Raw genomic sequence first — 27,136 nt, forward strand, 5'->3', positions numbered from 1 at the left:
CAGGATGGGAGAAGGATCCTGACCATGCTGATAACTTCTGAGAACCCTGTGCCACATTCCTCTGGTTTCCTGGCCTCACAGCATTCCTGTCATCTGAATTTCTTCCTTAATGTCCAGTTTGTAAGAGCCAGGAACTGCAGGTCTTATATGTGGTTGTTTCCTCAGAGCTTAGTCCTGTGCGTAGCAGATCCGGGTGTTCAGATACTCTTGGTTGCATTCATGACTGCCCTTCCTATCCTGCATATTCCTTGTGCTTCCTGTGAGTAACCAGGGATCTATAACCTGGGTATCTCTAAGATGCTTACAGCTCACTTTGCTGCTTTTGAACAGGAAAAAAGAATCTTGACAGTCTCTTGCTAGGGTATAAGGAAGAAGGGAGAGGCAGGAGAAGTCTGTGGAGGAGCCAGGTGAAGGGTTACAGTAATTAAAGTCTTTTCCTGTGTATTAAGTTCATAATGCCTGAGGTATACATCCAAGATTCCTTGTTCTCTCTCCAGGTTAGAGAATTGGAAGGACCACAGATGCTCTGGTTTAAATGATACATAGTTTTTTTTTTTTTTTTTGGTCGGTCATGGGGCTTGAACTCTGGGCCTGGGTGCTGTCCCTTAGCTCTTCAGCTCAAGGTGAGCGCTCTACCACTTGAGCCATAGCACCACTTCCAAAATGATACATAGTTTCTGAGACAAAATATTGTCATTTCTTTCTTCATAAAACAATTTAAAAACTGTTTAATGCTGATACTGGGTCTTGAAATCAGAGCCTGGGTACTGTCTTAGTTTTCTCTTTCAAGTTTTGAGCTGTAATACTTAAGCCACAGCTCTACTTGTGGCTTTTTGGTGCTTAATTGGAGAAAAGACTTTCACAGATATTTCCTGCCCAGGCTGGCTTCAAACCACGATCCTCAGAACTCAGCTCCTGAGCCTCTATGTTTATGGGAAGTACCCAGCTAAACTTTTTTCTTTGAAGTCATTTTAGACTTGCATTAATTTTGTAGACATAGTTCACATCTCATCCAGCTTCCTGCAGTATTAACACCTTACAATACAGTGCCCTAAACCTTACTATTGGTTTAGCTGAGTCTTCATTTGGATTTTATAAGCTGTGCTTTTTTGGTCCAGGATCCCAACCAAGATCCCATGTATCACTGAGTTGGTGTTTCTTCTCAATCTCTTGGTCCTGTGACAGTTGTTTTAGTCCCATTTTCCTTGACTTTAACCTTGAAGAACATTATGTTTTCCATTGCTCCTCAGTTTCTGTAGGGTTATTGTGATAAACTTGAAGTTAGACTGCATTATGGTTTTGTGGTCTTTCTATAGTTTGTGAGGGGCTGGTTGTGACATTAGCTAGTAAGTATCTTTTCCAGGTGTTGTTGCCCTCGAGTGGTTAATGTCTTCTGGTTTCTTCACGGGTCATACTCTTCCCCATTTGTTATGAATACATTATCTAAGGAAAGATATGTAGGAAAAAAAATTCTGACTTCAGTTTGTTGCAGAACTTTTATTTATTGAGATTAAGTGATTATAAATTTCATAGTATTGTGGGATAGTGATACTTAGCTAAAGTCACAAACACTGAATTCTGGGTCTGGGTGCTGTCCCTCAGCTCTTCAGTTCAAGGTTATTGCTCTACCACTTGAGCCACAGCACCACTTCCAGCTTTTTTTTTTTTGCTTATGTGGTGCTGAGGAATTGAACCCAGGGCTTCATGCATGCGAGGCAAGCACTCTACCACTGAGCCACCTTCCCAGCCCCCATCATAAACACTTTTAACCTTCACAAGGTGAATTGTCTTTATCATGGTCTATAAAGCTTATGAACTCTACGAACTTTGACAATACAACCATTTCTTCCGAATCTCGTGATATGTACATTTCTTTCCTCTTGCTTAGTGTAAGCTCTTCCTCTTTCTCTCTCATTCCTTCCCTCCCTTCGCCGCCCTTGAATTGTTTAGTTCACTTTCATCAATGTCTAGTGTGCTGCAGAACTTTTCTCTCCCTGAGAGCACATCTCAGATTTTCTGATAAAAGTTATTGCAGACAGAAGCTTTTTTTTTAAGACGGTGCTTTGATTTAGTGAAAAGGACTTGTCATTTTATTTGAGAAGAAGGATTTTTGTGTTTTGCAGGGCTTATCCAGAACTATATCCTCACACAGACCCACTGCAAGATATTTATCAGTTCCATGTACACTGGCATTTGACACTTTCTACTACCTTGGTTAAAAAAAGAAACCATAATGCTTGTTACCCACTGAATGGATTTTTTGATTTGTAGCTTCAGAATCACTAGTGTAGTGCCTGTATTATCCAGAGAAGTTGGTCTAAATTTTTTATATGATAGAGAAAACTGGAATCAGGGTACTAAAGATGAATCCTGGGTCTCTTTCCTCTTGGAAGCTGAGGTGAGTTGGGGTAGGGAATTTAAGCTCCCTGGAGTTTAGGATCTGGAATCTACTGTGTATACGTCTTTCCTGAGCTTCCTTTTCCTCAGCCTTGTATGCCTCACCTGGTTGCACCTGTGGATTCATATTTTCAGGGTCTTATTTACAGTCTGAGCTGTCTCAGTGGATCTGTGTGGAAATACTGCATAGGGTGCAGGCCCATTATTTGGTGAGCTCCACTGGGTGGGACTTAAAGTTCCTAAGGGAACTTTAATGAAAAAAAAAAAAAGATGCAAGATGGTGGAGATTAGCTTAAAAGTGAAAAAATGTGGGGGCTGGAAAGGTGGCTCAGTGGTAGAGTGCTTTCTTTGCATGCATGAGGCCTTGGGTTTGATTCCTCAGCACCACATAAGCAGAAAAAGCCAGAAGTGGCACTCACTGTAGCTCAAGTGGTAGAGAGCACACCATGAACTGAAGAGCTGAGGGACAGCACCCAGGCCCAGAGTTCAGTGAAAAAATGTAATACAAAGTTTTACAGGTAGAGTCCATCTTCTTTCCCTCAGATTGGTGTTCTGTATGCTTTCTCTCAGCTTAATCAAATAGAAGATCAATGTGACAAAATTTTTAGTAGGCCTGGACTGGTGTCCATGAAAGACATGATATAGTTAAAGCAAAATTTTGGAATTATTATTATTATTATTATTATTATTATTATTATTAGTGCACATCCTAGAGCTTGAACTCAGGGTCTAGGTGCTGTCCCTGAGCTTTCATGCTCAAAACTAGCATTTTACCACTTGAGTCACAGCACTACTTCCAGTTTTTTTGGTGGTTAGTAGGAGATCAGAGTCTCATGGACTTTCTTGCACAGGCTGGTTTCAAACCATAATCCTTAGATCTTAGCCTCCTGGGTAGCTAGGATTGCAGGCGTGAGCCATTGGTACCAGGCCAGAGATATTTTTTTAACTTTTATCTTTTTTTTTGGGGTCTGGTCGTGGGGCCTGAACTCTGGGTGCTGTCTGAGCTTTTTGTGCTCAAAGTTAATGCTCTGTCATTTGAGCCACAGCTCCACTTCTGGCACATTGGTGATAAACTGGAATAAGTAAAGCAAAGTATGCCTCCTTTGTTGCAATGTAGATTGGCATTTTGAGCTGGTAACACCTTGTCAGGAGCATTGCAGATCACTTAATCCCACAATAGAGGGATTGGAGGCTTGGCACTTGGCGTGAGTGAGGAAGTAGGTAGATGCTGGTGGTTCACACCTGTAATCCTAGCTAGTCAGGGGGCTGAGATCTGAGGATTGAAGTTTTAAGCCAGCCCAAGGAGCAAATTCTGTAAGTCTCTTATTTCCAAATAAGCACCCAAAAAGACAGACATGGAGCTGTGGCTCAGGAGATAGAGTACTAGTCTTGGGCACAAAAAGCTCAGGAACAGTGCCTATACCCTGAGTTCAAGTCCCCATGGGTGCACATTCATGTATACTCACAAACTATAGTGAGGAAATAGAGTGATAGGTTTTAGGCAGGATTAGGTAAATTATAGTGCAGAGACCACAAGCTCAGTGCCTCAGGGGCCAGGCTGGCTGAAGTAATTCATGTGAGAAACTCTGGGAACAGAGGAGAGGAGAAATGAGCTTCTTGTGCTCAGCTTGTCTGGGAAGTAATAGTGTTCATAAAGGCTTTTGTACCATATGTTTTTTATTTCCACATTTTAGGACTCAGCACTAAAAATGACAAAAAAGTAGATCACTCTTGTAGTGTCAGGTCAGCTGATGGCTTTTCTTCCATCTCAAGCCTCTCCCCTCATCTCTGTACAACCAGCAGAAGTGGGCAGGAGAGTAGAGAAGTCATACCCAGTTCTTGGTAGCTTTGATGTACTAGAAGTTAGTCACATGGCTGTGCTTGGGTTCAGGGAAGGCTGGAAACTATGGCTGGCACCCACTCTATCATAAAGGGTAAGCCATCTGTTTCTTCAGCATCCTCTGGCTGCAGAGACAGTTTGTCCATTCTGCCATGGAGGACCACTGCACTCCACATTCAGTGATGGAAGTGTCCTTTTACTGCGTGTTGTTTAAACCCCACCCTCCATGTGGGCTTCCCCAATTAATCTGTTGAAAACAGCATTCCAGGCCCTGGCATTTCCTGCCCCTCTTCTCTGCTATTTGTCTTTGCAACAAGTATCATAATTTGGCATCTTAGAGATTTTTCTTACTTAGTGGTCTGCTGTCTCAATCCTCCATGAGCATTGGGACCATTTCTATCTTATACATGGATTATATTCTTTGTACTTGGCATGTAGTAGGTATTCGGGTATTGAATGAAAGTGGGAACCTGGACTCTTAAAATCTCTAAATTCCAAATGTTGGTAAGGATAACAGTTAAAACAAGCAAACAGACGATCATGCAGGCCAGACAGACCATCTCTGTGGTTGTGTCGCTGTGTGCCTGCTATCTGCCTGAACCTTGGTAGAGGGCCATATGCCTGCTGAAGCTAGATGATATGGGTTTGCATTCTGGGGCTGCTACTTGCTTATTTTGTGGACTCCGTGTGTTACTGCATTTCTCTCAGCCTCTGACCTTTCTTTCTTTCTTTTTTTTTTTTTTTTTTGGTTGGTCGTGGGGCTTGATCTCTGAGCTTGGGCCCTGTCTGTGCACTCTATAGCTCAAGGTGAGAACTCTACCACTTGAACCACAGTGCCACTTTTGGTTTTCTAGTGGTTACTAAAGATGAGTCTTCCAGACTTTTCTGTCCCGGCTGGCTTTGAACAGCGATCCTCAGATCTCAGCTTCCTGAGTAGCTAGGATTACAGGTGTGAGCTACCAGTGCCCAGCTAGCCTCTGACATTTCTAAAATATGAGTCTAATAGTGTGCTCTTTTCTTTTTCTTCTTCCTCTTCCTTCATTACTGAGACAACTACATTAGGTAGACCACATATAAAAACATCAATTGTGATTATGCTCAGTAACTGAGTTAATGCATGTGTTGGGTATCTAAATGTGCTGGCCCTGGTGCTAGGTGCTGGGTAGGTGGTGGCAAATGCCATGTTTTCAATCCCAGAAAGCTTTTAGGAGGAGGGGACATGGTAAGATTCATAGCAAAGGGAGGATCTTTGAGTCAGTCGTCATCTTTCAGTCTTTACTGAGCATCACTAGTCAAGGGTTCTGTTCAGAAATGTGTTGGTAGTAGGATAAAAAATGGCTGCCCCAGGGAGGTTATATTCTTTTGTAAAGATATCTGATGGAAATGCAACATGAGGCACAGATTTTTTTTTTTGATAGCCACATGAAAAAAAGTAAAAGGAAGGACTGAAGATTTAGTTCAGTTGATAGAGGCATTTTCCTAGCCTGAATGAGCCCTGGCTCCAACATTCCCATCATCTCTTCCACCTCTGCCCACCCCACCTTCCAAAAAAAACAAAAAAAGGAAAAGAAAAAAAGTAAGAGGAAATGGATGGGGATTAACTCTAATAACATATGTATAATTAATATAAAAAAGCAAAGCATTAATGATGTATTTTACTTCCCAGGAGTGTATCATGAGTCCTATGTAAGTACTAATAACCCATGGTCAAATTTAAGCATTTATTTTAAACATATTTATAGCCATTGGACTATTGTTTGTAAACACGGGGTGAACTTGATCTAACTTTTGTTGTCAAAAGATCACTTGGGCTGAAGTGGAGAATGGACTTTTTTTTTCCATCAGTCATGGGGCTTGAACTCTGGGCCTGGGTGCTGTCCTTGAGCTCTTCAGCTCAAGGCTAGCGCTCTACCACTTGAGCCACAATGCTACTACCAGCTTTTTCTGTTTATGTGGTGCTGAGGAATCAAATCAAGAGCTTCATGCATGTGAGGCAAGCATTCTACCAGTAAGCCACCTTCCCAGCCCTGAGAGTAGACTGTTAAGGGACCAAGAATAGACATAGAATGATGGAATGATTTGAGCATGAGGAGTAGGTATATATGATCATAGTCACTTATGACTATTTGCTGAGCAGAACTTATTGACCACCTACATAGTACAGGGTGTCATAGTTAGAGATTGGGGACTCAATGACATGATTCCTGCCTTCAGAAGCTCAGGACAGAGTGAGTGACCAGCAGTTCTGCATAGAGAAGCCCTAGGGGAGGGGAGCCATTCTGTTGCAGAATGATGGCACTGGACTGGGGAGGGGGTTTGCTTTTCTGATCACTGGGCTGGAGTAGTCAGGTAAAGAGCTTGCACTTAGGTGACCTTTAAGTTCCTTGTAGCCCTGAGAACAGCAGCTTTTATTTATTCTTTTGGCAGTGGACCGCCACTGAAGGTGAGCTGAGGAGACCAGGGTTGATGTTATCAGTATCTGATGAGGTCACAGGCCCAGTGTTGGAAGGAGGAGGATGGAGAGGGAGGGAAGGAAGAACGTTCCAAAGGCAGGTGTTCCCCCAAAGGGACCTCATTTCTAAGTAGTATTTGCGACTAACGCATACTTTTCACATTGCCCTTTTTGGTGACTAATAAAACAGATGACTGAGTCAGAGAATTTATTCTTGCCCTCCTGGATACAAAGTGCTTGTGGAACTCCTTGTCTTTGATTTGGTCTTGGCTTGAGTTCCTTGTTCTCTTGATTTTGAAGAGTTTGAAAGTTTTGTGATTGGCTGTTTTGCCTTTGCCATCTTTCCCCTGTCCTCTGAAGCTGGAGAGGCAGCTATCACTAATCAGTACTGGCAACAGCTGACAAATTTTCTGTACCACATTCCTTAGTCTTTGAAGCTATGTTTGTAGTTACTGATTTGCTATTTCTTATCTGTTTATGCATTCAGCAGTCATTGAGTGTGTGTGAGAAATGGCTTTTTCCTCTTTTGGACTGTGGCTCAATTGAATCAAGTGAGATTTCTTTGGGAATGCCACTGCCCTCCAGTTCTAAACTTACATACACTCTGATCAGAGCGCAAAGGATGCTGAAGCCCTTTTCATTGTTCTACTAGGTCCTGTGGCAGTGTGGAAGCATGTGGTGTCGTTGGGAGGTCTGAGACTTGGGGCATCAGGGAGGGCACTTGCAGGGAGACAGCTCAGTTCAGAGCTACATGGGGATTAGTCCAGGAGGTCGATTGTAGCAGAGGAGGGAAGAACTTGTGGGAGGCCCAGAGGCCTCATTGGAAGACCTGAAAGAAGTTCATTGTGGCACGAACTCATATTGTTATTGCCAGGGCATTCCCAGCAGTTTGATACATCTGTGTGGTAGTTATCTGTATGAAATGACTTCTTTTTTTTTTTTTTTTTTTTGGGTCCGGTCTTGGGGCCTGAACTCTGGGCCTGGGCACTGTCCCTCAGCTCTTCAGCTCAAGGCTAGTGCTCTACCACTTGAGCCACAGCGCCACTTCCGGCTTTTTTTTCTTTTTGCTTATGTGGTGCTGGGAATTGAACCCAGGGCCTCAGGCATGCAAGGCAAGCGCTCTACCACTGAGCCAACTTCCCAGCCCCTCTTTTTTTTTTTTTAAAACTTATTTTCAGAGGCGCATTTGGCTGTTGTCAAGTGCCTTCTCTGTGACTTAAAGCTAAGGACCTCTCTGTGTAAGAGTTTGCTAGTTCAAGTGTTGAACTGGGTTTGTGAGGCTTTGACCATGTAAATAAGGTGGGAAGCTGAAACATGAGGGAGACCTGGGAATCATTAATTTGTAGGAGAAAGGAGGTTGGATTAAATAAAGAGCATGATTCATAATAATGGATTGGAAGGTGACACTTGAGCAGAAGTAGAACTGCTCATTTGATGTCATCCTATTATCTGAAGATGAGGTGGGGGGGGGCGGCCCAGACAGTGAATGACATTAGCTGTGCTACAGCTCCACCTCTCTCCTTTCCCCCACCAAATGAGGTCCAATTAGAGATGTGACTGGTGCCAGGTGCAACTTGAGCCTTCCTTCACTCGAATACAGCTGTCCTTGGAGGGGTTCTGCTCTGTTGGACCCAGACTCCTTGGTCAGCTGAACTACAGAAATGAGGCCAGAGCTGTATGCTATGGGTTGCTTTTTTGCAAAACCCCTAGAGATATCAGCTTTCTTACCTGACTGAAGCCATTCTGGCGTGATAACAAGTTCTTTTTTTTAAATCTGTTTCTAAGTTGTAGTGTATTCACTTTCAAGGAATCTGGAGTGAATTGTGAGTGTTAAAAACCTGCTCAGATTGTCTCCAATTTACAGCTCTGGGAGATTGGTTGGCAGCTTCATTCTTCAGCAGTTGCTTACCTCAACTGGAGAGAGGGGAAGAGGGAGAGGGAGAGAAGAGACAGATACAACCTCCTCACTGGTAGCTTCTTTAATAAATACTCAATAAGAAATTAGAAAACTTGAACAAATCATACCTTATCTGCCAGCTTAGCTGGTTTGTATTTAATATTTTGTTAAAAGTGGCCTGATTACTGTCATCACATCAGCCTGCATTTTCATTGCTGTCTCTCCTTGGAGCCATCTTAGATGGGAAAAGAGAATGAACTCTTAACATATAGTATGTGGACGTTTGAGAGGACGCAGAGCCTGCAGATTCAGTGCTCCGTTAGACCTGTGAGAGTTTCTTATTGTTAGAGGCACAATCCCTCCTCCTCTCTATAAGTTTCTTGCTGCACAGGCCTCTTCTGTGTAGGGAGTCAGGCTAGGGGACTGACTATAGTTGGACCTTGGAGAGCTGTGTGCAACTTCAGAGTGGATCCATATTCCTACTTTTCCCTGTAGATGGGCATAGGTGGGCCATATCCCATTTATCTCTACATGTTTCATGAGAAGTCACAAATCCGGGGTCTCGTGTAAAAATCTCAAGATTTAAAAAATATGGCAGCTAATCAGTCACAGACTTGTTAAAAGCACAGACCTAGTCCTAGAATGCCATTTTAAGCTTCTGCCTTTTACTGCTTAAAAACCCGGATTCTTCCTTTGTTTTATTTAAACTGTTTACTTTTGGCCATTCCTACACTGTTACCCTTAATGTCCTGGGAAGGTGTTTCTAAGCCGTCTCTCCTCAATTTTTCCTGTGCAAGCAGCCCTCAACTTCACAGAGGGCTTAAGAGAATCTGGATGTAGGGAAATTTGGAGATTGGGGTTTCTGCTGGGCTGTGAATGGGGTCAGATACAGTAGAAACCTGGGGCTCTTCCATGACCTGGCTCCAGAAGGAGCTGGTATGAACTGTTTTTGCTAATGCTGCCTAGCCACTGGTGTTTGCTGAAGTTCTATCCTTCACTGCCCTGAAGTAGCCCTGCCCCAAGTGGGTGGAGTCTAAAGTGGTGGAACTGGCAAGACTTGTCCTCATGTATGCATGGGTAGGCAGCTGAGTGGTTGTCAAAGCTTTGATCTATTAGAGATCCAGAACCTGGAATCAGCTCATGGCCACACTGCTCAGCTGTGGCAAGCATATACTTCTTTATTGAAGGGTTTGGTTGTGCTTTGCCTGTTCTCATTTGGTTTGTGCAGGCCCCTGTCATAGTTTGTTTTCTCTTGTGGGTCTTGGTAGTGATACCTGATTGTATACCTGATTGTATTTAATGGGCGCATGGAGAAAGGAGGAGGAGGGGACACTGGAACACAGCCTGCTTCCCACCTCAGGGCATCACATTTAGTGAATTTGTGGTTCTTGGGGATGGATTTATTTATTTATTTACTTATTTATTTATTATGTTTACACTGGGGCTTGAACTCCAGGCCTGGTTATTGTCCTTTAGCTTTTTCATTGAAGAGCTGGTGCTCTACCACTTGAGCCACAGCTCCACTTCTGGTCTTGGGGTTTAAAAGCCCTTCAGAGATTACTGCCATACAGCAGAGCTGGGGAGCACCTGGGTGGGAATTCTTTTTGGGGTTGATTTACTTGACAGCACCAGGTACAGTGCTCCCTGGATAGCTGTCAGGCCTGATGGGTGCTCAGGAGTTACAGGTCTCTCCAGCAATGATCTGATGTTTCTTGGGATAGGGAAGATGAAGACTGCTTATGCCTACAACATACTCCTTTTTTTTGGTTGTTTTTTTGTTTTCTACACTCGTATGTATTGACTACCCTTATCCAGACAGCCTCAGTGATGACTGGCTTAGCATGGGTCTGACCCAAGTGGTCTAAAAAGAGCTGCAGCCAGATAGGCAGGGAGTAAGTCTCATCAAGCAGGGCTTCACAGGCTTTGAAAAAGGCAGAACGACTCATTTGGGGTTCAGAGACTATTCTGTAATGGGAATTTTTTGATAGCCTGTATTTCTCATTTCTTATTTAAAAAGTGTGGTTTTTGCTTCATTTTCTAAGCTAAGTGAAGTCAGGTCTCTCCTTAGTTTGGCCTCCCATGTCTGGGCTGAGGTGATACACACAACCCAACCTTCAAATTGGCTTTGCTTTTATGGGTTGTCTACTCTTAGCCAGAGATAGTTACTGTAGGTCATTGAAGGGCGCACACCATGATCATAGGCCTATATGTCCTTTGTAAAGAGGGGACATATGTGTTTGTTCATAGGCCTATTCCTGCCTCTGGCCATTGGCTCTCTGATATGAGTGAGCATCCTGAGCTTGCCCTAGAGAAGAGACATAAGGATATAGCATGTATTATATACCTTCAGACTGGACAGTCAGTATATAGTCTGGATACTGGACATAATTGGCCACTATTTAAAAATGAGTGAAAGAATCTTAGTGTTATCTTTGTTTTTGTTTTTTATCAGTCATGGGGCTTAAACTCATGGCCTGGGTACTGTCCCTGAGTTCTTTTGCTTAAGGCTCGCACTCTACCCCTTTGAGCCACAGCTCTACTTCCAGTTTGGGGATGGTTAATTGTAGATAGAGTCTCATGGACTTTCCTGTCTGGGCTGGCTTTGAGCTGCAGTCCTTAGGTCTCAGCCTCCTGAGTAGCTAGGATTACAGGTGTGAGCCACCAACCACTGGCTTAATAGTATCTTTTTTGTGTGAACTGTGACTTTTGAATTGTGTAGATCAAAGAAGAGCACCTCATAAACTTATGAAGATCATCATAAGATAACCATATATTGATTCTTCACTTTTGATGACATATGAGAAGAAATTTTGGTAGGTATATTTATAGCTTCCCTCCATTCTGTCCATTTTTGAAGGATTGAAAAGGATTGTGTTAACATTTCTTTGTTGTTGGCATGGGAGTTGGCTAAGGACAGTGTAGCATGGGCTTTTGTTTGGTTTTGTTTACTGGTATTTGCTGGCACAGGAACTGTTTGTTGAATGATGGGATGAATGCATTGATCAGGTATCTTCTTTGTGCCTGGCCTTGTGTACTTGCTTGTTTTCTTTTTTCAGCAGAAATTGTGTATTAGCATAGCTCAAGAACCACAGTGTTCCTGAACATTGAGTAACATTTGAGCAAGTATATGTAATTGGCTTTATTTAATACCACTCAATGGATGAGAAAAATAAGGCTCAGCAAAATTAGGTAACATGTCCAAAGTCCTAGAGCTGCCAAGAGTCAGGATTTCATCCCACACCTCACCCACCATGATAAACCACTGTGCTTGGCAACATGAATGTTAGGTGCTGTGCATGAATCAGATTTACTTCTTATTCCACTAAGAATGGAGGTGAAATCTTTTGAAGAAACATTTCCACAGTTTTCTTTGAATTTATACCAATGCCCCTCTCCTAGTCAGTGATATATAGCCTTATTTTTGCAGGCAATTATTATATTTTTAAAATGTAACTCTGGGGGCTGGGAAGTTGGCTCAGTGGTAAAGTGCTTGCCTTGCATGTATGTGGCCCTGGCTTTGACTCCTCAGCACCACATAAGCAGAAAAAGCTGGAAGTGGTGCTGTGGCTCAAGTGGTAGAGCTCTAGCTTTGAGCTGAAGAGCTGAGGGACAACGCCCAGGCCCAGAGTTCAGGCCCCATGACCGACCACAAAAAAACAAAAAACAGTAACTCTGTTACTAAGAACATTTTTCTAGAATAGAGATAAATCTGGAAGAGGAATGCAGAGATGGTTCAGGCAAAGAACAGAGAATGCATTCTGTGTCTCATGGTGTAGCAGCAGGAACCTAAGATATCTTTGAGTACTGAATAGTGATTTAATTTCTGAACATTGGAAAACAACATTGTTAGTACATGTTTGTACACTCTTGTTTAAATGTGTACCAGCCCTTTTAAACTTTCACTTTTTAAAATGGCTGTATGTTTTGGGAAAGCATTTGGAAGAAGTTTGGCATATATACTTCCTTGTTATCTTGAAGGAGTTATAAAGTCCTCCATACTTTGGTCCTGTAGTCAGGGTCATGGCTGTGGACCTATGGGAAGAGATGAGCTTCTCTTCTACTTTTGCAGTGAAGAAGGCAGCATGTGTCAAATTCACTGGTATTTATGGGAAAAAGGCACCTGCATTTAACCATTTAATGTGGGGTGTAGCTCCACATTGGGCTTGTTTTCAGTTCAGCCCTTGTTGAAAGGTGAATCATCCCAGAAGCCACATTTTGAAATATAGAATATTGGAGTCTTTATTATACAGTTAACAGGCTGCAGGCTGCCCATTGTTTTTTTTTTTTTTTTTTTAAATTGTATTTTATTTTATTTGAGAACATACTGTACAAAGGGGCTACAATTACATGGGCAGGATAATGGATACATTTCTTACCAAGCATTGCAGCCTCCTCCTTTGTTGCCCATTGTTATAAAGACCTGCAGCCCCCAAATACTCATAACACAGCTAGCAAGCATGTTAAAGAGGAAAGAAATAACAAAACAATACCAACAAGCCAATTCAGCTTCAATGGTGAGCTGAATTGGGACACAGGACACGATCACAGAGACACACGTGGCATGGCTAGGCTGGTCTGGGCCTAAACGGGTCAGTGCAAAGGGCAGATCCACAGGAAATTCCCAGTACCAGGCTCTGAACTGACAGATTCAATAACCTATCAGCCAAGTGTCCGCCCCTGCCTCCAGGGATCCAGGCACACCCATCACCTGGGAAACAGGTGATGGGCAGGGGTTTTCTTTCCCCAGCATGAAGACAAGATGCCAGACTCTAATATCCACCATATGACCAATATGGCCAGCCAGACCTGACCTCCTTACTTCACTGTGTCATTCATCCCCTTACACAGTTATTGCTGTGTATATATACCATGACCCCAAGGGATGCCCAAGATAGCACCACATTTTATATATATTATGCTTTTTTATCATATTCATGAGAAAGTTTAGTTTGTAAATTAGATGCAGTAAGAAATTAACAAAAGTGACTAACAAAATAGAAGTTATATGATACCCAGTGATAACAATTTTGTGAATGTGCTCTCCTCTCTTTAAAGAGACAAGTGTTTGAATTTTATGAAATTAATACTATCTTTGGTAACAAACTGCAGATTAGAGAGGACCACCATGCTCCTGTTCATTCATCCAATCACTTGCTTTGTGTAAGGACAGTGCTATCTATTTTGAGATCCATAAAGTTGAGCATCAACTCTGCTCCCAGGAAACTTCTAAATGGAAGATAAATGTGTAGTTGTCCACCAATCTAACAGTCTTAATGTGGTAATGGTTGGGAGTGGCCAGGAAGGCTTCCTAAGGATAAGATACTTTTATGGGCTTTGAAAAACAAGTCAGACAGAGTAGAAAGATATATCCAGGCAGAAGGACCAGCCTGAGCAAGGTGAAGCAGGCTAGTGTTTCCTGCTAGAAGGGATAGTTTGGAATGGGCAGAAGGTGGGCGCTGGTGTACTATGTGGTAGGAGCTGAGGTTGATGGGCTTCTTGGGCCCCGGATTAGTATCTGATAGATTAGATGATTTATACCCTGTTGAGAGAGGCTCCTTCGAATGATTCTTTCTGTTAGGGATAGTCTCATTGTGTTCCTGTAGAAGCCCCTTGCTCTTGAAGCTCCTGCTCTTTGGAGTGTGGTTGCATTGAATTAGGGGTTACTGTCAGCAATCCTCTGTAGCTTTGAAGTATTGGTTACTTTCTTTCTGTGACCTTGTGCAGTGCTCACTCTGTAGGGGCAGCTTGGGTTAATCATGGAACCTCCTTGGTCCTCAGTTTTCTCTGTCAGAGGTCATGGGCCAGGTCTCTTGCTTTATTTATTTATGTATTTATGTATTTATTTATTTTTTGGGGGGGAGTCTGGTCATGGGGCCTGAACTCTGGGCCTGGGCGCTGTCCCTCAGCTCTTCAGCTCAAGGCTAGCACTCTACCACTTGAGCCACAGCGCCACTTCCGGCTTTTTTCTTTTTGCTTATGTGGTGCTGAGGAATCGAACCCAGGGCCTCAGGCATGCAAGGTAAGCGCTCTACCACTGAGCCACCTTCCCAGCTCCTCTTACTTTCTTTTGAGGCTGTCCTTTTCAGGTGCTGTATTTCCATGAACCTCATCTTGGCTCTCCAGCCTTTTGTTATCTTAGCCCCTGGTTATCCTCCCTGCAGAGAGCCCCAAATTTCCTCATGTATCAGCATCTTTGTTCTAGAGCAACAGAATTCATTCAGTCCTTTATAATTCCAGGCTTGAATTTTATAAGGTCTGAAATTCTTCCCATGGTCTACTAGCTTTTCTCAGTGGAGATCAGGCTTCCATAATAATTAAGTCCCAATGGCCCAAGGAAGGCATCTGTTGCATATAATGCATTGACTTCTCCTCTCTGTAGAATGGTGCTAGCTGTGTACCTTCTTTAGGGGAAGTGGTAAAATCGAGTTGTGACAAGGGTCTCTGAATCAATCATGGCATCTCCTTATGCCAATGAAGGTTTGTGTTGGATTGTATTCGATTCCATCACAGGTACTCTGCTGGGTCACCAGGGGAACGAAGTGTCCAGGGTTGAAGTGGCTATTGTGGGGGCAAAAGTCAGTACAAACAGCTTGTTGAGGCAGTGCCCAGTGGAACTAGGGTCTGGTTTGAGTGATGGCAGGAGGGCAGGCTAGCCATCCATGGCTGACATTCCTTTGTTTGAGGCAGCGAGGGTCCTGAGAAAAGGTCCAGAAACTGTAAATTGGGAAAGTTAAGTTTCCCTAACCCTTAACACCTCATATTAAAGGCAAAGATAAACATTCAAAAGCCGGCTCACAGACTGGAGGTATGGCTCAAGTGGCAGATCACCAGCTGATCAAGCAAGATGAGTGAATGTGAGGCCTGAGTCCAAACCCTGGTACTGACAAAAATAAAGTAATAAATACAAACAAAACAAAAACAAGTGCCATTTGGTAGGGCTAAGAAACTTAGCTTGCAGACCCTAAGGTATCTAGAAGGTTCTCTGAAGAGAGTTGATTAGGGGAGATTTGAATCTTGGACATTATTTTGCTGAGTGGAGGGCAGCAATAAATCGAGGAAGTACTGGAGGGTTTCAAGAGCTGGGGGAGGTGTGCAAGTTCCAGGCCAGTGCATTGCCCTCTATACAGCCACACCTTCTGCTTGGAGTATCAATTAACCTTTGACTTGTCCTAGAACATGATGAGTCACCCAGTGTTTCAAGCAGGGACTTTTGTCTTTTAATCAGCTGAATTTATTTGGATTATTAAAGTAATATTTAATCATGCTGAAGAGTGAAATATTTAAGTCCATTTTGTCATTTCCTGAGGCCCTGCTTTAGGTCTCTCCCTGGCGGAACCTGATGAACAATTTCTGTTTATCCTTCCAGAAATGATTTGTACATCTAGACGCCTACAAATGCAGTGCTCTTGGCCCTGTTTATCTGTTTATTGAATGCTATCGGCATGCTGTTTTGCTGCTTAGTCCATTACCTGCTTACTGTGTCCCTTGAACTTCTTTCCATACTATTACAAATGGAACTTATGTATTTTAAAAAAAATACGTTTATTTTTAATTTTTTAATTTTTGCAATTGAATGTCCTGCTACCGAAATGAAGGCATTAAATATCAATTCTTGGAAAGTGCCTTTTAAGGCAAGGAGGAAGGTTCTGGTTTGCGTTAGAACTCAGAATATGGGCTAAGTGTGGGTGGCTCACACCCATAATCCTAGCTTTTCAGGAGGCTGAGATCTGAGGATCACAGTTCAAAGCCAGCCCAAGCTGGAAAGTTCATGAGACTCTTTTTCCAATAAACCACCAGAAAACCGGAAGTGGTGCTGTGGTTCAAGTGGTAGAGTGCTAATCTTGAGCTAAAGAACTGAGGTACAGGGCCCAGGCCCAGAGTTCAAGCCCCATGACTGACAAAACAAAAAAAAAGCACCCCCTCCCTCAACCCCTCTGAGAATGTCACTATTAGTAAGACTCTTCCAAGCTACTTGTCTGGTTTGACAATCCCAGACTGGCTATGTGTTATAGAAAAAATACCACTAGCAGAATGGGTAGAATCAATTTTAATTGCTGAATAATTTAAATACATTAAAAATACTTGGACCAAGTTTTTTTTTCCCTTCTAACTCAACTGAAAGCCAACATAATGTTTCTTTTTCTCCCCCTTTCACCAATTGGATATTTTAAATCTTTTCCTTCCAGTTCTTCCCTAACCCCTCCAGTATTGATCTATAACTCAGCATACATGCTCCAGCTAGCTCACTTGCAGCATCTTATGATCTGGTTTCCAGACCTTTCAAATAAATTACTTATTTATATGAAGGGGCCATAATTGACTTTTCGGTTGAGGAACTCAATTCACCAAAGTGGTCAGGGAGAGACATAGTTCATTTTGCTCTATTATCAAATCAATGTTCCAACAATATTTTAGGATTATTTGTTTTCCTCAGTATAAGAAAAACGTCAAGATTTACCCTGCAACTTTCTTAAATGTCAGAAGAAATTGACTAGAGGCTGGAGATCTCTCAGGGTCTGTGTTTTATAGTCTCTGTTGGGGGATCTAAGCATCATTGTGGATTGTGAGTATTGCCTGTGTGCTCTTGGGACTGGGTGAGACAGGGAGCGAGACTTGGTTCTTGTGCCTCTGGGGTTCTCTATAGACCAACCAAAATGGCCTCAGTACGGACGAGGCCTGTGTGTGTGTGTAGGTGGGTGTGAGCTAGGTAGAGGCTCGAAGGTTGTTTCTGAAGGTTGATTTGGAGAAGTGAACTGGACTAATAAAGACAAGTGTTGTATGGGAATGTAGGAAGATCCAGTTTGTGGGAGGCAAGGATGATTGTAGGCTGGGTGAGCGCCATTTGGTAATTCAGTTCATCTAGTCCATGAAGAAGCAGCCAGTTTCTGATGGCATTCGAGTTGCAGGCACCATGCGGTGGCAGACTTTGTGAACACAATCAAGCAGAACCTGCACTCTTCTCTTTTTTAAAAAAAATTGTTATTATAGAGATTATCTACAAAGGGTTTACAGTTATGTAAGTCAGGTAATGAGTATACTACTTTTTGGACAGTGTCACCTTTTCTCTTGCAGAGAGTATACTCTTAAAAGAAGTTAGTCTGGTAGGTGAGACACCAGGAGGCCATCTAACTGGTGATGAGGCAGAGACTTGGAGAAGGATTTCCAGAGACTGTGAGTCTAAGTCTAGTCCAGAGCAGTGTTTGGGAGAGGCCAAGACAGGTAATCTATTATTAGAGTGCTAAAATGAGTTAGAGTTAGATCACAAAGAGACAAAGAAGTTAGAGAGGTGGTGGTCTGACCTGGGACGATGGCTCCAGAGTCCAAGAATGTGGCCAAGGTTCAGCAGATAGTGGACAGAACTAGGTAATGGAGTCTTGCATAGGGGAATGGTGGTAAGGCTGTTTGATAGAGTGTGTGACATGGGACTTGACATGTAATAGGCTGTAGAGGTGATGAGGCCATGAACAGAAGCCAGAATCTTCAATGGATGATGGGGTCAGAGCAGGATTGGTCAGTGGGATGTGGAGGGAAGGGTCTTCTTTCTTCCTTTCCATTTTTTGAAATGTTTGGAAGTTTGCCAACATCTTTAAATCTACAAGGAATAAGTACACATACGTACACCAAAAAGGGTAGTTTCAACATTGTATAACTCGACCTGTCATGGAGATTATATTACCTTAGCTATTTTTAGGAAGGATGAGTTTTGTTCCCTGGCTAAAATTCTAGCTAGTATCTTTGTTTTAAAGACTAGATTATAGTAAAGAAAAGCAGCTTTTTCTTTTTCTTTTGGTATTTAAAGAACAAACTAGGAAATTATGTATGCAGTTTGCATTCTGAAATAGATGGCCTTCACTTTAATCATGATGACGTATAGTCATCTGTTTTAAACTTCTGTTTTAAAATGACTATTTAAGCTATTGGCTACCACCACTGACAGTGGGAGGTTGAGTGTCACTAGCAGACAGTCTGGGTCCAGAAAAAGCTAGACACTCATGGCTTGGCAAGGTTCTGAGAGTGAGTGAACCTGGATATTGTGATACTGGAATGGCTTTGTAGGTCAGAGTCTGTCATTTACTGTTCTTGATTAGAAGCCATTGTATCACTTAAGACTCAAGAATAGAGAGAATGTTAGCTGACCCATATTGTATCTGTATTCTGTCACTCAGTTTTAGAAATACAATGTAAAAGTCAAAGAACAAAGTTCGGTTTCCTACTATAAGAAGCACATTATGTAATCTTATTTCATGAAAGTAAGTGTAAGACAAGTATATGACTGCATCATATTGAATACAGTGTTAGAGCTATGCTTCTCGCATTTCACTATTCATTCAGTAGGACTTGCAATCTCTCATTTCTAACCTTCTACCTGCACCCCATGGCTGCTGATGCTGCTGGCTCCTCAAGGCACATTTTTAGTAGGTGGAGTCTGAGCTAGGGGTTCCTATCTGTGCGACTTACTTTTCTTGTCACCGTGACAGAATACCTGGCATGAATAACTTAAGGGATGAAGGATTTTAGTGGACTGTTTCAGAGGTTTCAGTCCATCATGGCAGGGACATGTGGTAGGATAGAATGATTGCTTGTACGGGCTTCTTTTCCCCTTTCATCCCATCCTGGTCCCAGGATATGAGAGAGAGTGCTGTTCAGGGCAGGTCTTCTCCATCTTGGAAATACTCTCACTGGTACCCTATAGGTGAGCTTTCCTAGTCTCATAGGCACTTGTAAATTCAGTCAAAGTGGTAAGCAAAATTAGCCATCACATTTTATCTTTTGATTGTATTAGGTTTCTAATGGCGAAAATGCTCTCAGAATAATGAACAGTGGGCTCTCAGGATAGTGAATCTGCCACCTGCTCCCTGTGCCTTCCACATTGCTCTCTAGTGCACAGAATTTCAGGGAGCTTGTGAAGCCTTTGCTCCTCCCTCTTGTGAAGCCTTTCCTCCCTCTTCAGGTTTGATTTTGAAAGTGGTTAATAAAAAAAGAGATGCTTCTATTATATGACAGTCTTTGTAGTGTTTTTATAGAGTAGATAGATGTTGACTTAACTGGAAAGCAGTGTTGAGATGACTAATGAGTCTGAATAAGTGATCATTTAGAAGATTCTTTGGGCTGAGCTGCGACAAGGGGACTAGGATAGGATGTTAGGCTTGCAGAAGGCGTGGTGGTCATGTGTGAGACACACTGCTGTTTCACAGGCAAGAATTGATAAGAATTGTAAGAGTGGACATGTTTTGCTTCTGCAAGGCCCAGATGGCTGGATAGTTTTGTTGTCACCAGAGGTATGTTAGTAATAGTGGTTTTGATATTAAAAATTTGGACACACTAGGTTAGGGAATGAATGAGAAACAACCCATAGTGGAAATGATGTGAAACCACATGAGGTGGTGATGGTATAGATGGTGCCAGTGGGCACATTTTAGGTAGTTGCCAAAGGCGTGTGTGTGTGTGTGTGCGTGTGCGTGTGTGTGTGTGTGCATGTGTGTGTGTGTGTGTGTGTGTGTGTGTGTCGTGGGGCCTGAACTTTGGGCCTGGGCACTGTCCCTCAGCTCTTCAGCTCAAGGCTAGCGCTCTACCACTTGAGCCACAGCACCACTTCCAGTTTTCTGGTGGTTTTTCCTGCCTGGGCTGGCTTTGAACCATGATCCTTAGATCTCAGTCTCCTGAGTAGCTAGGATTACAGGTGTGAGCCACTGGTGCCCAGCTGCCAAGGGCTTTTTGACATGATCATTGATGTGTAGGTAATTCACAGTGTGTGTGTGTGTGTGTGTGTGTGTGTGTGTGTGTGTGTGTGTGTGTGTGTGTGTGTGTGTGTGTGTGTGTGTGTGTGTGTGTGTGTGTGTGTGTGTGTGTGTGTGTGTCGGTGTTTTACACCTTCCTCATCATCAGGAACTCTCAGAGGGCAGCACAAGAGAGAGCTGTGTGTGTGTGTGTGTGTGTGTGTGTGTGTGTGTGTGTGTGTGTGTGTGTGTGTGTGTGTGTGTGTGTGTGTGTGTGTGTGTGTGTCGGTGTTTTACACCTTCCTCATCATCAGGAACTCTCAGAGGGCAGCACAAGAGAGAGCCAGCACAAAAGAGGTATAGTATTTTGTAATCAACCCTGGAAGTGACAGATCCTCTCTTGAGAGTGTTTATGTCCTGGTCATTGGTCATCCCACATTCAAGGGGAGGGGATTACAGTGGTGTTTATATGGGAGGCTGGCACTTACCATCTTCTATGGCAGTCCTGCTTTCGTGTATAGCAAGTTTCAGGTATTTGCACTGAGCTGTTTCTGCAAGGAGCCCTGACTTTAGTAGGAAAGTGTGGCCACACATTGAGCAGAAGATTCTAGGTCTTTTCAGTGAACAAAGCTAGGAAGGCTGATTTTTTGCTACCTACAGTGCTTGGGATCACAATGTTTGCTTTGCTTCAGGGTTCACATCTGTTTTGGAATATTTGCATATACAAACTGAGCTGTCTTGAGGATGAGACCCAATGGTAATGATGAAATTCATTTATGCATATATGCATATTCATATATGCATAGATATGTACATGGTTCAAATGGTAGAGCACTAGCCATGAGCATACAAGTTAAGGGGCAATGCTCAGCCCTGAGTTCCATCCAGGCCTAGGACTGGCACAAGAAAACAAAAATTTAATTTTATTTCACATGATTTATAACTCATCATTATCATAATACAAATAAAGTTGTATTTAAATAAACGTTGCATCAGTCAATGCCTCTCCCTATTTTCTTCTTTCTCCCTGGGTAGCCTTTTGAAGAATACTTAGTTTAGACCTTTTGTTTTTACAGAGCAGAGATAACTCTTTGATTTAGGGTGAGGTCACGTTCCAGTAACCTTTCTGACCATTCAAAGTATCCTAAGTTGAAAGTGCATGGAATGCTGCCCATTGTGGCTTAGCAGACAGTACTCTGTGCTGTGGAGTGTGGCTTTTGACACTTGTGGTAATGTGGCCAGCTTGGAGCCATACTTAGCTGCCATTGCTTGGGATCGCCAGAGAGGACTGGACTGAGAATAACTAGGCTGGGACAGGATCACATTCATAATTCAAACTATGCTTTCTTCTCAGTGTCTATCATGGAATGGCATTGACTGCTTCTCTGCTATGCTCCATCTTTCACTCTACCTAACTAATCACATATCCTGGCCACCACAGCATAGCTATTTATGGTCTTCCTCATCCCTTTATCATTGGCTTGAGGCTGTCCTATATGTACATAGACCTTTATGCTCTTAGAGAGTTCTTTCTATTTCTATTCCCGCTGCTTTGAGTGAAATGCTGTCTCTAGTGGATGTAACCACAGGGTGAGAGGTTGTGCAGAAGCTATCTGGTTGGGCTTGCCAGGTACTGGCAGAACCTGGTTGTGACCACTACAGTCTTCTTGTCTTAGATTTCATACTACTTGGAGGGATGACATCCTTTCTTCTGTACCCAAGTGAGCAGGGCTGCTTTGTCACAAGGCCTAGTCCCTCATGGCTTCTGTCATTTCCTCTCCTTACCTGGCTCATAGCTAGAAATCTCTTCAATTTTGACAACACATCATTTGTCAATCATATATATATATATATATATATATACATATATATGTATATATCTCTATCTATCTATCTATCTATCTATCTATCTATCTATCTATCTATCTATCTATCTATCTATCTATCTATCTATCTATCTATCTATAGTCGGCCATGGGGCAGGAACTCAGGGCGTGCATGCTGTCCCTGAGCTCCTTTGCTCAAGGTTAGAACTCTACCACTTTGAGCTACAGTGCCACTTCCGGTTTTCTAATGGTTCATTGGAGATAAGAGTCTCACAGACTTTCCTGCCTCAGCTGGGTTTGAACTGTAATCCTCATATCTCAGTCTTCTGAGTAGCTAGGATTACAGGTGTGAGTCACCAGCACCTGGCTCAGTCATAGTTTTTAATGATGACTTTTCCTTTTTTTGTGGGTCGTGGGGCTTGAACTCTGAGCTTGAGTACTGTCCCTCAGTTCTTCAGCTCAAGGCTAGCGCTCTGCTACTTGAGCCACAGTGTCACTTCTGGTTTTTTGGTGGTTTATTAGAGATAAGAGTCTCACCGACTTTCCTCCCCAGGCTGGCTTTGAACTGTGATCCTCAGATATCAGCCTCTGATAGGGTGAACCATTGGTGCCTGGCTTAATGTTGAATTGTGTGTGTGTGTGTGTGTGTGTGTGTGTGTGTGTGTGTGTGTGTGTGTGTGTGTGTGTGTGTGTGTGTGTGTGTGTGTGTGTGTGTGTGTGTCTGTGTCTGTGTCTGTGTCTGTGTCTGTGTCTGTGTGTCTGTGTATGTCTACATGCTTCTATGTGTGAGTAAAAATTTGGGAGCAAAGTCATCAGAGCTTACTCTTCAGATTTCTTTTGAAACAAAGCCACATATGTGAAAAGTAAGCAAAATGTGTATGTGTGTTTTAAATAATCTTTTTCTTCTATTACTTGTTCTGCAGGGAAAAGGACTTGGAGGCCAAGTTCATTATACAAATGGAGAAAAGCAAAACAACAATCACAAACTTAAAGGCAAGTATCAAACTAGCCCTGCTCCAATTCCATGAGCTCTACCATTGGGTTAAAGGGCAGATAAATGAAAGAATGGAATATGCCTGCCTGCCATTTCTGCATCCTTCTTCTGCATTCAGTTAACCACGCCTGCCTCTTGGCTGAGATTTTTTTCTTAAGGCAGAAGATCTGGTGCCTGTTTCTGCTCTCCTTTCTGATCTCATATGAATTGGGAGCTAGATACATTTGTTATTCTGGTCTTTGAGCTCCTGAGTCAGAATCAGTCCCAGGCATTTTTATCCTGTCTTTGTAGCAGTCTTAGCTGGAAATGGACTATTCTGTGAAGCACTAGGGACACTTTGCTCCCAGGTTTGTTCCATTTTTAATGGAAATTCTGATGTTTTATAACACTTGAAGATTTGATAACTATTATTTAAAATTCAGGAGGTAAAAGATTTAAAGGGAATCTCAATTACTTTCTGGAAAAGAAGGAAAATTATTTTTTTTAAAGGCAAGTTCTTCCTTTTTCATTTAAAATATCCTATTTGTTTGTCCTTTAACATTTATTAAGGACCCAGAATGAATTTCGCTTGGAAAGAAAACAAAGGTGAAATTAATAATAAGGAAATCATGTGCTTTATGGGTTTAGCTCCTTTCTGTTTAGATAGCTGTTATAACTGGCAAGTTTGTGTTTGTGAAGTCTGCTGCTCCATGGCTAGGTAGATTCAGTCTGAGGAATGGGTTTCTGTTAATTGCTGGCTCACAGCATGGATATTATTGGATCCTTTTTCAGAGTATTGTGACTTGATCTACAGTGATAAATGTGAGGATGCTCCTATCTTCCCGCTGGGCAGAACTGTGGATAATTCTGTATGCCTCCTTGCTGGCTCTGCTATTCCTTTGATGAAAGCATTTTCATAAAGATTAGAATGTCTCTCTCTCTCTCTCTCTCTCTCTCTCTCTCTCTCTCTCTCTCTCTCCCTCCCTCCCTCCTTTCTCTCTCTCTCCCTTCCCTCCCCTCTCTCCTTTCTCTCTCTCTCCCTTCCCTCCCCTCCTTTCTTTCTCTCTCTCTCCCTTCCCTCCCTTCCCTTCCCTCCCTTCCCTTCTCTTTCCTCCTTCCCTTCCCTCTCTTCCTTCCCTCTCTCCTTCCCTTCCCTTCCCTCCCTTCCTTCCCTCCCTTCCCTTCCCTCCCTCCCTTTCCTTCCCTCTCTCCTTCCCTCTCTCCCTCCCTCTCTCCCTCCCTCTCTCCCTCCCTCTCTCCCTCTCTCCCTTCCTTCCTTCCTTCCTTCCTTCCTTCCTTCCTTCCTCCCTCCCTCCCTCCCTCCCTCCCTCCCTCCCTCCCTCCCTCCCTCCCTCCCTCCCTCCCTCCCTCCCTCCCTTCCTTCCTTCCTTCCTTCCTTCCTTCCTTCCTTCCTTGCTTTCTTTCCCATTTCTGAACCTTGACCTTGACCTAGGCACTGTCCCTTAGCTTTTTTGCTCGAGGCTTGCCTACTATCACATAAGCCACAGCTCTAGACCATCTTGAGCTCTAGCCCTCTGGAGCCCTTCCACCTTGACTTCCTTCATGCTCTCAGGTTCCCACCAGTTCTCATTGGCCATTCCTTGCTGTCAGTTACCTTCCTTTTGCTTCATGTATCTTTGTTCTTGGGGAAAAGATGCCTGGTCTGGATGAATCTCCTTTTTTTGTGCACTGGGCGGGAGGGGGTGGTATTCTGATATTTTCTTTAGTAGGTAGATTAAATGCCAGATTTTTACTGTTTTGATATGTTGTTAAATTTTTAAAATGTTTTAACAATTGTTTCTTTTTTTGGGGGGGGGGTTCCGGTCGTGGGGCCTGAACTCTGGGCCTGGGCGCTGTCCCTCAGCTCTTCAGTTCAAGGCTAGCGCTCTACCACTTGAGCCACAGCGCCACTTCCGGCTTTTTTCTTTTTGTTTATGTGGTGCTGAGGAATCGAACCCAGGGCCTCATGCATGCAAGGCAAGCACTCTACCACTGAGCCACCTTTCCAGCCCCCCAATTGTTTCTTTTCAATAAATTAATAGTACTGAAATATGTGTTACACCCTGATACTGTTTAGCATATGTATTTTAGCATGTATCTAATGAGCTGTGAAGTTTTAGAGACACATGATTTTTTTTTTTTCTTCATGGGACTGGACAGGACCTTGAGATTGTTAGCAGGTGGTTTACCACTTGAACCATATCTCCAGGTCTTTTAGCTTTGGTTGTTGTTGCTTTTTGTTTTGTGTAGTTTTTTTTTTTTTGATAGAGACTTGTGTTTTTTTCTGAGGTCAGTCTTAGCCTATAATCCTTCTCTAAATCACTAGTAATTATGACAGCAGGTGTGTACCACCATGGCCACCTAGTTTGTTTGTTGAGTTGGGGTCTTGCTAAGTTTTTGCCTAATTTGGCCTCAAAATTCTATCCTACTAATTGCTGCCTTTTTGGTAGCTGGAATTACAGATACGTGCCACCTTTCCCGCCTTCATATAAAGATTTTTTTCTTCCCCTGGGTACTGGGGCTTGAACTGAGGGCTTCAAGTTTGCTTGGCTTGTTTATAGCTGGTGCTCTGCCACTTGAGCCACACCTCTAACTCAGCTTTTTGTTGGTTAATGAGAGATGGAATCTCATACTAATTTGCCTGTTCTGGCTTTGACCTGTGATTCTCTAGTTCTTGGCCTCCTAAATAGCTAGGACTACAAGGGTGAACCACCAAGGCCAGTGACATTTAAAATATTGAAATACGGTTTTTAGATTAGTTTTAACACATAGATAAGGCATAGGCAAACAGCTGTAACAAACTTACATTAGGATAAGTTTTGACTCTCAGATGAGGGAAAGTACTTGTGATGAAGTGTAGCTGGAAAGCTTCATAGAAGAGGAGTTTTAAAGTATCTGTTGGGCACCAAGTCACACACTGTAGCATGCCCATGATTGTATTTGTGACCAACAACACCAGAGTTCTGAATTGTTCAGTGTGGTGGGTCTAACTGGAGAGTGCAGTAGAAATTATTGAAGACAGGGGAAATAGAGACTGACTAGGGTATTCGGTTCACGTAAGTTAATCAAAATAAAATCAACAACAGTAGAGAACTTGGGTTGGTGTGCGTTTAGATTGCATTTAAGTGGTATCTATTTTTGTAGAGAGGCCGATAGGAACTAAATGCTTCTCAGCCAGGGTGTAAGTATAAAAAAATGGTAATTATTAAGGAATAGACATTTTGCTTTCTTGTCTTTTCTCCAATTGCAGTACCTTTTATATTATTATTTATTTTATTTTTCTTTATTTATTTTTATACAGTACTACTGTAACTACCAACATACTTATCTTGTTCTAGATACCAGAAGGAGGAACTGGGGACACAGGAAGAGAACGGACCAAGACTTTCACCTATGACTTTTCTTTTTATTCTGCTGATACGAAGAGTCCAGATTATATCTCACAAGAAATGGTATGATGTGGTATTTTCACAGTCTTTCTTTTCTTTTCTTTTTTTTTTTTTTGCGGGGGGGGGGGGTCCAGTTGTGGGGTCTGAACTCTGGGCCTGAGCACTGTCCCTCAGCTCTTTAGCTCAAGGCTAGTGCACTACCACTTGAGCCATAGCACCACTTCCGGCTTTTTTTTCCTGCTTATGTGGTACTGAGGAATCAAACCCAGGGCCTCATGCATGCAAGGCAAGAGCTCTACCACTGAGCCACCTTCCCAGCCCACAGTCTTTCTTTTCTTATCAAGAAAACTTACTTTCCCTAAAACACCTGAAAATACTATGCTAGTGTTTTTTCTGAGTATAATTTACATAGGTTTATATTTGGCCAACTGGTCTTTGATTGTACCATAAGACCTTTTACATAAGCCTGGCAAGGATTCAGTCCTCACATGTTGATTTATTTGTTTTTTCACTTTGAATATTATAATCACATTATTTAATTGGTTTCAAAAGTTGGATATAATTAATGTCTGGATGGAGCTCTATGAATAAAACACTTGGAATGATGTTTATGTTTGTACTGATGAAGAGGCCTCTTCCCTTGGA

At 42.7% G+C, this 27,136-nt stretch overlaps 1 protein-coding gene across 5 annotated transcripts in view; it reads left to right on the forward strand.

The window, feature by feature from the left end:
- Nucleotides 1-27,136, forward strand: part of Kif16b (kinesin family member 16B) — a 268,617-nt gene that overhangs the window by 12,736 nt on the left and 228,745 nt on the right. For all 5 annotated transcript variants that reach the window (XM_070006712.1, XM_070006715.1, XM_070006713.1 and 2 more), the window contains exons 2-3: nucleotides 23,053-23,122; nucleotides 26,441-26,554. In XM_070006712.1, the coding sequence (XP_069862813.1) occupies nucleotides 23,053-23,122; nucleotides 26,441-26,554 (184 nt within the window). The remainder of the gene's footprint in view (nucleotides 1-23,052; nucleotides 23,123-26,440; nucleotides 26,555-27,136) is intronic.

This window comes from Dipodomys merriami, unplaced genomic scaffold, assembly GCF_024711535.1.
Source record: "Dipodomys merriami isolate MVZ:Mamm:240054 unplaced genomic scaffold, mDipMer1.0.p SCAF_7, whole genome shotgun sequence".
Classification (NCBI taxonomy): domain Eukaryota; kingdom Metazoa; phylum Chordata; class Mammalia; order Rodentia; family Heteromyidae; genus Dipodomys; species Dipodomys merriami.